Genomic DNA, 11,299 nt, shown 5'->3' with positions numbered 1-11,299 from the left:
CCCATGCAAAATTATTAATCCACCCTGGCATTCTTCCTTTTTTACAACCTGTATTTTTAAACAATCCTAAACAATTAAATTTAAATTAAAAGTGTTGGATGCATAGGTATGCACCCTCCTAAATAAGATCTGCTGTTACCAGTTACCTTCAGAAATCCCATAATTAGATAAGGTTACCCATGTGCAGTCTAAGTTTCAAATGATCTCTGCATATATATGCACCTGTTTTGAAATGCCAGAGTCTGGGACACCACTAATCAAGCGGAACCACCAAGCAAGGGACGCCATGAAGACCAAACAGGTCAGAGACAATGTTGTGGAGAGGAACTAATCAGTAAAAAGTGCCACAAAGAGCACCATTACATGCATCATCACAAAATGGGAAGAACAGAGCACCGCGACAAACATGTCACCAGAGGGACATTTAACAAAACCGGGCAAAGAGGGCATCAGGAGCTGGAAAACCCAACAGTGTATCTTTACAGAAGAGTGGCCAACAAAAAAAGCCATTGCTTACAGAAAGAGACTCCTCAAACATATGGAAAATGGTCCTCGGGTCAGAAAAAGCGGACATTTTTGACCTTTAGGGATAACGCAATGTCTGGTGCAAGCAGACACTGGGAGAATACATGTTTTCACAAGCCCTGGGAAACTGCTCAGAATTGAGGGGATGATAGATGGTACTAAATATTTGGAGATTCCTGTCAGTCTTTCACAGATTTTGTCGTGGTGTAGAAGCTAATTTGGACAGAGGTTCTCCCACTGGACAATGACCTTTGGCACACTGCTAAAGCAACACTTGAGTGGTTTAAGGGGAAATGTTCTAATGTGCTAGTCAAAGCCCGGACCTCGGTGCCATTGAGAATCTATGGCATGATGTAAAGATTGCAGCGGAACCTGCCCGACTTGAAGGAGCTGGAACAGTTTTGCTTGAATCCATACACATTTTTTTTTGTTTTTTTATCTCTTCACCAATTTAACTATATTTGTATTTAAAAAAAAAAAACAGCTGCAGTTTGTACAACAAATAAGTTCTGAAAACTTCCACAGTTGTTGTTATTTAGCTGATTCATATAAGGTGGATTTAATGCAGAATTTGATCAGCTGAATGAACGATATTTTTTGTTATATTCACTGAAACTGTCACCACTCCCTGACAGTAATATGTTCAATTAATAAACCGAGGGAAAAAAAGTTCTTCCGTTTTTCTCTTCGAGTCTTTCATGTGACTTATGAGACTCCACGGTGCCTGAGTGAATACGAACAAGTTCCAGTCAAGAAGCGTGTCAATTGACACAGTTGCCCTGGTTACTTGCCTCTTCTTGTAGAGAGAGACTTTTGAGGCAGAGCTGTAGCACAGCAGAGAGGGAGGGGTAGTTGCATTAATTCAAATTTTCAAGCCCGGCCCTCACGAGATCCTCGACCTCTTCTCTTTCGAGTTCTTTATGCGAAGATATTCACACCCAAACTGGAGGACAGGTTGCGGGAATCGCTTTAACACGTAGAGGCCTGTTTTTCAGGGGCTCAAACTGACTGACAGTGTCTGGAAGGAACACAGTCCCAGGCTGAATCGTGTATTCCTCCACCTGAACATGTGGTGTCAGTCACTGAGGATGCTCTGCGCTTTTATGCTCAGTGTCGAGTGTGTTCATGGATGGGAGGCCAGAGCCGATGAATCTCTGCAGCTCTGATGGCTTAGTGAAGAGATTTTCTCTTGGTCTAGGTTGTGCCCAAATCCCTGTGTGCTGACTTGTTCCCACCTGTGACAAGGCAATGGATGGTTGTGCTGTGCGCATATTTAAGCTCTCTTCAAACTTAAATCCGGTTTTCAACTGTTTTAACACGTCCGTATGGTGTTTCTATCATATCATAGGAGGAAGATGAATATGTGACTGATAGCCTAGAAATCCATTCACACTCTAAGGCATTTCATTTTGGTCACCATTTACTAATTATCATACAGAGGATCTCTGGCCGTTTCACATTTAATATCTATGTTCTTGTAAATGCTGTCCTGAAATTGATTTTGCGCCGTGTGATCTCGGGGAGTCAGTATGATTGTTTGGCAGTTATTGCTGCGGCTCACATCAAGTTAAATATGTAAAAAAAAAAAAAAAGAGCTCTAGTGTGTGTGTGTGTGTGTGTGTGTGTGTGTGTGTAGATTGTTGTCAGTTTCACTGTTCACTATGCTGGAGATCATTTATTCACAGTTCAATTCCCTTCAGATTTGACTGGTGCTCTTTTAATTACATCATCTGGTTATGGCCTCTTCTTCTGCTGTTCTGGCTGGAGAACTGGAGCTTAAAAAGTCATTAATGATGGCATATTAGTTTGTTTTGGAAGGAAACACCAAGCTATTTTGAAATAATTGCATTAAGATTTTAAATGAATTTGCCAGTTTGAGTCTTTTTTCACTAACTTTGTCTCTCCCTCTATTCTGGCTGAGGAATCGGCCCCACTTACCACGTATCTCGATGAACTAACACCTAATAATCAAATATTAATTGTGGTTTGAAGAGATATCACATTTTCTTATGCAGATTTGACAATTTGGTTTAAAAAAACTTTGAATCGTTTGCCATCTTGAGATTCCTTCCACACTCTGACCAACTCTTAACTTCTTCAGTCTGGCTGTCTCTTCAGACTGTCTTTGGTAATTGCTGGCTTAAACATTCCGTCCCAGGACAAGCAGATGAACAACATCATAAAAGATTTTCTGTTAGAAAAGGGAGCATTTATGGTATGCTTCTCTTAAGGAATTACTTAGCCATGAACAAAACGTTCATCTCTGATCTGTAATGTATTAATGGCTGTTTACTCAAGTCGCTGAGATGTTTCTGAACCAAAAATAGGCATCAGACTTGGTTCCATTAAATGGTTTGGGGTAAATAAATTAGCCTGCCTAGTGTCAGAGGGTTGTGGTACAGGCCCAGGGAGAAATGGAAAAGATGGCTTAAGAAATTTGTTTCAAACTGTGGTTATTCTTTTGTATTCGTGAGTATTTGCCATGTATACTTATTAGAGGCAGAGACAGAGAATTGACTGAATTAATCTGCAAGAGGGTTCCCATGGCTCTCTATGCACCCACAATTAAAGAAAACAAAACAAAACAGAGAAGCAGCACAAACTGCCCCAATCAAACATAAAACCACACATTCAAACCGTCAGGGCTCCAACTGCACCAAACATAAGGGACCAATTCTGCGAACTTGCTGCTTGGGACTTGATCTGGAACAAGTACTGTTGGTATTAGAGAGGCATTTGACATACTTGTTGTGGCTGTGAAAAGTACTGAAATGACTGTGGGAACGATGATAACAGAGTGTAACAATAGTAAATGTGACATAAGTGCTGTATTTTGTGGTCAAAAACCGCAGTATTACATGCATGGGGTGCATAGGACACAAGAGTGCAATATCTGGTTCCAACCTGCAGGGGGAAACAAAGTCAGCTGTTTGTCTGTCTGTTATCTTTCCAGAGATACTTGATAAGGAATCACCTTGAAAAAGTGAGATGGAAAATTTGAAACCAGCTTCCATTGGGCAGGATACACCCTGGAGAGGTTGCCAGTTGATCACAGGTCCCAGACAACTAGTATTTGTCTTAAATATGGTTCAAATTTTTACATCTTTTCATACTTATTCTTTTCTAACTAGCTAGTCCCTCTGAGATTAGACTCTATTATGAAAGAAACACATTAATAACCTTCACTAAAAACACAATTTCTCCTTCAGACATTTCGCTATCTACAATAAAACTGCCAACCAAATCATTTTTATTCCCCTTAAACTCTAAATATTCTCAACTGAAGAGATTTCAAGTTGCTTCTTTTATCTTGGTGGCAGGTTGTTTTAGGCAGGATCAATATCCTTCTGTTGGAAAAATACTGAAAACGGAAGATTTGACCAGAATTTTGGAAAATGATATTCTGCTGCAACACAGCAGCCCTGCTCTGCTTACCCTCATCATATTTAGCTTTCAGCCTCACTGGCAAAAGCACACGTTTTAAACACTGACCCACCATCACATCAACAAGTGGACACGTTCATCACTTGTTACACATTTTCCTATCTTCATAATCATACCTATTTTATTCCTATATGAATAAGTCAAACGTAAACCCTGTAATTGTCATGATCAGAATATTTTGATTTTATGCTGAATTTGCAGAATGTGTTTATGTGCTTTTCTGATTTAGTGGCCCAAATGTTTGTGTTTTCTGCACCTGCGAAAAATTAAATCGGAAAGCTAATTGGGTAAAACTGCTTTCACCTTTTTATGCTCCTTATACATGGAACGAGCTGTAAAATTTCATCATCTTAGAGAAACTCAATCCCCTCTTTAAATACTTTTAAATGTGTTTTAAGAACTGTCCATAAGGAAACACATTGTTGTTTTACATGGAGGAGAAATGTGTTAGTTTGTATGATCCTCTGTTTTTTCTTTCTTCTTTTTTTTGTAACCATTCTGTCAGCTTAACATATTGTGAATTTACATTTGAAATTGATTTTTTTTTTTATCATGTGAAATTTTTCTATCTTGTACCTTGAAAATATTTTCCATTTTTCTAGTTAGATAAGAGAGCCATTGAAGAAAGATCTAAAAAACAAAGTTACATTCAAATGAAACAGACAGATCCTGTGAGCTCTACCTTTGTAAATAATCAGCAGCCCTCAACTGGAGTGAGATGTGCACTTGCCATAATGAAAAGATCAATAGAAGTTTCTGGGAGATCCTGGTAGGGAGGCAGCTACAGCTGGTGTACATCCTGTTAGTGTGGTGAGGTGATGGTGTGTTTAATCCCATAGAGTTAGGTCCACTAGAAAAGAGTTACATTTCATATCGTGTAAAACTGAAGCAAAAACTCTACTAAAGTTCTACATAAATTCCCTTTTGTGTTTATGTTAAGTCTGTTGAGTATCTATAAACCTATGCATGTTAGAAACAGTAACACAAAGAAATAGAAATACATTAGATGATATAACTCTATAAATGCGTAGCTGGGTTTTATCTTTTTTAAATTTTCTTCACTTAGAATACATCTTTGGCAAATCTGTGTGTGACAATGAAAATAAAGGGAAGCTAAAAGTGTTAACAGTAAATTGAAAATGAAATGCTAGCAGCACTGAGGCCACAGTTACTAAGCTATGTGAGCTAAATGCTAACTAGCGAGCTCTTAGTTGACCACATACTTGTGTTTAGTTTCATGTTTGTGTGAACATATCAATTGCCTCCAGTGTTCTGTGTTTGTTTGAAGCATCAGTATGCATGGCCTCAAAAGAGACAACACATACATCAACAATACGGCATTTAAGAGGCAGCAGTAACCAGATTTTGGGATTCATCAGAGCCAGCAACAATGATGAAAACTTTTGAAGACAAGCCTATAGACGAATCAACACTTAGCCACAGCTGTATTATGTGAGAGCATCTTGGAAGACAAGTTTGAAACTTGAAGAAATAAAAGAAAACAAGTACAAAACTCTACTCCATGGCTGAAAATATTGGGATAACATAGAAGGAATGGTGCCTTTTGTGAGATTTGCCAGTCACTGGTCCGATGCGACCAGTTTTCTACAAAAATATACTAATATGTTTGCGAATAAGTTATGATATAGGTTTATGTGATGTCAGCTGATATTTACTTTATTTTTACTGTAACAACAAAAAGGCTTGAGCGATTTATGATTAAAACAGTCTGCATGCTAACATGCAGATGTTCAGCAGTAAAACACTTCACAGTAGATAACTGCATAATAATTTGTTGCTTTTAGTTTATTTATTAATTTATTTAAACTTAATTTTTGTGTATTTATACACAAAAAAAATAAAATGATCAGGACTGGCTCAACTGAATTGATTTTCCAGATGTTTGGTTATTTAAAATAGTTGCAGTGTTATATATATATATATATATATATATATATATATATATATACATATATAGGGTATTTTCTGAAGCTGTCAACAACATAAAAGCCTTCCCCCCATTCTTCAAATGTCAAAACTGACATAAAAATCCTCAAATAATTTAACTCAGAAAACAACCTGTATGTCTACTGGATCTGGTTCTATGCATCTCCCTCCTCCCTCCACATCCTGGTACCCCAAATCTCTTTGTATTTCAGGGTCATCCTTACACACTTTAGGGAATCAGTCACAGCTCTATGTTGGGATTCCGACGCTCCAGGAGATTTCAAAGCTTGATAACACAACTGAGTGGCACTGAACTGACTCGCAGTGAAGTGAAGAAGTTGGAGATTTTTATGACATCCTGAAGATCACTGCTCTGTAAAGGTGAGGATGTGCCGGCACAAAACTGATCCATGCTGCTGCTGCACCATCATCCACTCATCTGTAATTTCATAATTTCAGATTTATTCAATGTAAGGTACTGATCCAAAAAAATATTCTGCTTGAGAGTGACAACAATGACAACGTTTATTGTCTGGTTATTTAGAAATTTGTCCGTAGTCCTCGTTCAACAAGTAAACCCATTTTCCTCTAATTTCTGTCCAGTCTAATCCTACATTTGTGTTAAAATCAAATAGATTTACAACATCAAGAATTAATCTATCATTTTCTATAATCAGTACTGTTTACATCAGCATGAAAAACACTGAAGAAGATCTGATTGTATTTTCTGTTTCTCTTATCGACAATAAAAAAAGTGTTAATTTGTTGGGGAACTAGTAATACATATGTCTAAAGCTGCTTCTGCATTTTGACTTTTTGTTAAATGAATAATGAGATAGTGTAATCTGTCATTTTTTGTGCCAGCTGTAGTTTTGCATCTCACAGATTTTTGTTGTTTATTTATCTACTCACTTTGGTCATTTTACATATCTTTGCTGTCACTGCTTGTCTTTAACTTTGTCTCGTTTTGCTATTTTTTTTCTCCCATGCATGTATGTTTTTTTTATTTCTAGATATCTACATTTTTTGCATGTATTCAGACCAAACTGCCAGTCTGATGTCTCTTAATGTTTTGATTGAATTGACTGAAAAGTATTATGTTTGTTTGCGTATTTAGTGATGTCGTCCATCCTCCTATTTTGCTGGTTGTCTTTGGTCTTGTGCTCGCTGGCCCCACCCACTATGTCTTTCTCCCATGGTGCAAGCCATGCTGCCTGTCTGGAGATGATTCCTGGTCACATACGTGCTCATCCCTTGGACCCGCAGCACAGCTATGTCTCTGTCTACACATCCACCTCATCGTACCACCCTGGACAGTTTATAACAGGTACTACTTGACCATAATTTAACTCATGGATTAGACAAGTAAAACTGCTAGGTTATAATCTAGAATGTTGAATCACTAATTGTTAAGAGAACTTACTTAACTTGTCATAAGTTTACAAGTGTGTGTTGCTTTTTTTTTTTTACAAATTAATTTAATGAAATAGTCCTAATTGCAGTTTATGGTCATGCTTTTTAAATGTTTTGTCGTCTTCATCAATCCATGTCAGTGACTGTTCGAAGCTCTCGGGATTTCATGGGTTTCCTGCTTCAGGCTCGCAGTGTTGGGGATAGGAAAAGTAGGGCTGGAAGAAGTGCTAGAATGAGAACTACAAGACTGGGCCCTCTTCTGGTGGGTGGCTCTTGGATCCTAACTCCCCCGGGTACCCACACCCTGCACTGCCTCTCAGAGGGCGACACTGTAACACACTCTGACAAACACCGGAAGAGATACCTCTCATTTGTGTGGAGGGCTCCTGTTATACCAGTGGGAGACCTACGGTTTCAGTAAGGCCGCCACTATCTACTAGCACAATGTCATTAAGAAAGCCATTATTTTAAATGAATGTTTATTATTGCTTTAGTTAATATATTCAATGGTGCACATACCTCTGTGTCCTCTATTCTAGCATCACTGTGGTACAATCCTACTTTGTGTACTGGGCTGGAATTGAGTCTGCAGTGGTGCGTGATGCAAGTCATAGAGGTTGGAGAGGCAGTAATACCACAGCAGTGGATGAACTGAGCACAATTTTTGCAGTTCAGGAGGAAAAAGTTACTGACCTGCCAGGTAGGCAAAATTCTGTGATAAGCTGTGAAATGCAACTGTAGATTAAGACAAGACAGCAACTAGGAATCTTATACACCAATCCTACTAGCAAGAATGAAAAACCGAGGGGTAGGGCAAAGGGTGGGAATTAAGATTGGGGCTTTATCTTTCCATCAGCACATTGCAATAACTGCTATCATCACGTCTCTTTCCTTTTTGTCTCTCAGCTGTCAGAGCCCAGAAAGCATCAAAAAAACAAATTAACAGGACAGCTAGTTCTGCTACTACCCCAGAAACAATCAGAGGAACTGATATTCACAAATCTCTGATAACACTGACAAAAGTCAATCACCCAGTAGTGGATTTGAACAGCTCCTTGAATTTAACAAGTCATGCAGAAAGTGAAACCAAGATTTCGACTTCGGGATCTCCTCAAAGTAACACCCGTACAACTCCGGCATCCCTTTCAGGTGGGTCAGAAGAGACGGTCATTGATCCAGTTTCTCCTACTAAGGACCCCCTTTCTTTCACATCCACCACTTCCTCGGCTGACGTAAGAAGAATGGATGCTACCGCCACGGTTTTTCCAAACATCACAGTACAAAACTCAACCAACTGTCATTCCCTGCTAAATTGTCTTGTTCCCCTCTTTCCACTAAATGATGCAGAAGTGGAAAGGAAAGAGCTTCAGATAAACTCTCAAGAACCAAAACAGAATGCTAATCTGGAAAATAAAGCCACAACATTAACTGCAACCACTACAACTACACGGTTGATCAGTCACAGCGTTGACAATACAAATACCCCAGGATCCACTTACAGCAATCCAAGAGGGTGGATTCAGGAGCAAAAAAGTTCAGCAAAGTTTGAGACCCAGAACAAATCAGAGGAACTCCACGGGACTATCCTAACCGAGTCCCAAATGAGTACAATAAAAACTAAAATAGGTCCACACTTCCAAACTTATTCATCAAAGCCAGTTCTTCCACACAAGTTTTCAAACCTTGAGCCTTTTTCGGCTTCATCCATTTCTCAGGACAATCCTCAGTCTCACAAAACTGTAAGTCAGCCTGAAAACATTTCATCTGAACCCAAAAGTACCTCAAAACACACTAGTTCGCCTCAAACAACCACACAACTGAGCAGCCCTCTTGAACCTCAGTCTCTTAGCAGCATTCACCAACTCCTGCCAGAAACTACCTCAACTCAAACTCAGGCTCAATCAAGCCTTGTCCAGACAGGCCTGTCCCAATTTGAGACACATCCGCAAGTTTCAAGAACCCCTCCTCAATCGCAGTCCCGGCTCCTTTTCCAAACTGGTAAGACTTTAAATCTATCACCAGTGACTCCTCGGCCCATCCTCTCTCTATCCTTCACGTCAAGGTTTGACCCAGTCCTCCCTCTGGAAAAAGATCTCAAGTCTCAAGCAAATACCAAAAGCATGAGCCCAGTCATTGGTTTTGTTCCCTCAGCCACTCCTTCACCTTCTTTTTCAAGTTCCTCCAACCTTGACCCATCAACTTTTCACACTTCCTATATTGTTCATCCCGGAGCTACAACTCCTCTGCATCAATCTGGAGGCTCAACCCTGGTATCCTTAAGGTCAACATTGACCATCCATTCCACTTCCTCCTCTTTAAAGAACCAACCCAAAACAGCCCCAGCTTTTTCTCCTCTCCCCTCTCCTTATCCAATTTCCACACCTCCTCATTTATCCTCTACCCAGCCTTCCTCTTCCTCCTCTCTGCCATCTCTCTTCACTTCTTCTACCATTTATTCCACAAAGTCCTCCAACTATCCATCATCAACTCCCTTGTCTTCAATCCCAAAATCTAACTCTTCTTTGTGTGTAAGAAGTTCTAACTGCTCCTCACCTTCTTCTACCACAGAGTCCCTTGCTCTGTCCTCCTCATCAGCAACTTCCATTTTATTAGCTTCTTCGTCAATTTCACCTCCACTCTCTTTCTCATCCACCTCTACCTCAACGTCTTCCTCCAACATAGAGGATTTCACATCTCCTGTTATCTCATCTGTCACTTCCCCTCATTCAGGACCTTCCCCAGCTCTCCATCTAAATACACCCCTGAAATCCTTGGTACCCTCTCAAAAGATCACTCCAGGCCAAACATTACTAATCCAAACACACATTCCACCCTTTAATCCAGAGCCAGATCTTAATGTATCATCACCAAGAACAGTTGTTCATCCAAACCCCAAACCCTATCCAAACCTCAGGGTAAATCATGGACAGGAGTTTAAACCTAACATTCCGAGCACCGATATCAAACCAAAGCGTCCCTCCAATCCCCCCGAAACTCCAGAAAAGGAAGGGAAGTATCCAGACATTATCCCCAGACACAGTACCTGGGAGTTGGGCATACTGCTAGGCTGCTCAGCTGGCTTAGGCATGGTGCTGATGGTCGGAGTAAGATACATGTACCGGCAGGCATGTGGCAGACGGACAGAAGTGACCCTAAATGACAGGGAGAGGGAGTATGGGAGAGGAGAGAGAGGGCTGATCCAAGTCCAGGAGTGTGGAGATTTGGTTAGAGTCCGAAAAATCAGAGAGAATAGTTTTGTGCTTTTGACTGAGTATGATGTTCTGGCATCACCTGGAAACTGAAATACTGTTCGACAACAAACAATGTTAGATGCAAAGCATTTTTTTTTTAACAGAAGCTGCTGAGAGGGCAAGAATGATCATTGCATAGAAATTATAGGAAGCGTACATCAGCGTAAAGCGCTTTAACAGCTGATTTAACAATAATGTGCTTGTGAAAGAATTCTGGCAAATGTGCATATATAAGTCATGTGATTTTTGCATGCCAAACCTGTTTGGCATTAGAATAATTAAATCTTTTGTTTATATACCAAGTTTTTCACATCTCCCAAAAGTATCATTAACACTCATAGTCCAGGTCCAGCACTGACGCCTCCATGGTAGAAGGTGTTAAGAGTATCCTTCGTGGGATAGACTCAAACAGAGAGAATTTGACATCATGGATTATTTCATTTTCATGACAGAGAAATATTCATGATTATAGTTTGTTGGTCAGTTCGTAACAGTGGTCAAGGTTAAAATGTTTTGTTTTGTAGACATTACCTATACAGTAAATAGCATGCCCCTTAAATTACATGCATGTAATTTCTGTGCATTTTAAGATTTTGGTGTATCATCTCCTTGCCAAAATGTGTATGTAGGCCCTTGGTGGGTGATAAATGAACTGAAAACCTGGGCCCTTATGGGACTGTCCATGGGTTCCATAACATGCCAATGTTAAAGGCCCACAT

At 39.7% G+C, this 11,299-nt stretch overlaps 1 protein-coding gene across 1 annotated transcript; it reads left to right on the top strand.

Moving 5' to 3' along the window:
• The first annotated feature begins 7,035 nt into the window (after positions 1–7,035).
• Positions 7,036–10,631, top strand: LOC140281689 (reelin domain-containing protein 1). The gene is made up of 6 exons (XM_072376184.1): positions 7,036–7,243; positions 7,470–7,746; positions 7,869–8,029; positions 8,479–8,561; positions 9,202–9,327; positions 10,119–10,631. The coding sequence occupies exons 1-6, from the start codon at positions 7,036–7,038 to the stop codon at positions 10,629–10,631; spliced, it is 1,368 nt and encodes a 455-aa protein (XP_072232285.1).
• The last annotated feature ends 668 nt before the right edge of the window (positions 10,632–11,299 follow it).

Source organism: Leuresthes tenuis, unplaced genomic scaffold (assembly GCF_036924035.1).
Source record: "Leuresthes tenuis unplaced genomic scaffold, fLeuTen1.0.hap1 SCAF_22, whole genome shotgun sequence".
NCBI lineage: Eukaryota > Metazoa > Chordata > Actinopteri > Atheriniformes > Atherinopsidae > Leuresthes > Leuresthes tenuis.
The sequence above is the reverse complement of the archived record's forward strand: the minus strand, read 5'-3'. Positions and strand labels throughout refer to the sequence as shown.

Bases quoted from the DNA above. Each gene is read 5' to 3' on its own strand.
- LOC140281689 (XM_072376184.1), top strand. From the start codon at position 7,036: ATGTCGTCCATCCTCCTATTTTGCTGGTTGTCTTTGGTCTTGTGCTCG. The intron at 7,747-7,868 runs GTAAGGCCGCCA...CCTCTATTCTAG, and splicing joins GTGGGAGACCTACGGTTTCA to CATCACTGTGGTACAATCCT. The intron at 8,030-8,478 runs GTAGGCAAAATT...CATCCCTTTCAG, and splicing joins AAAAGTTACTGACCTGCCAG to GTGGGTCAGAAGAGACGGTC.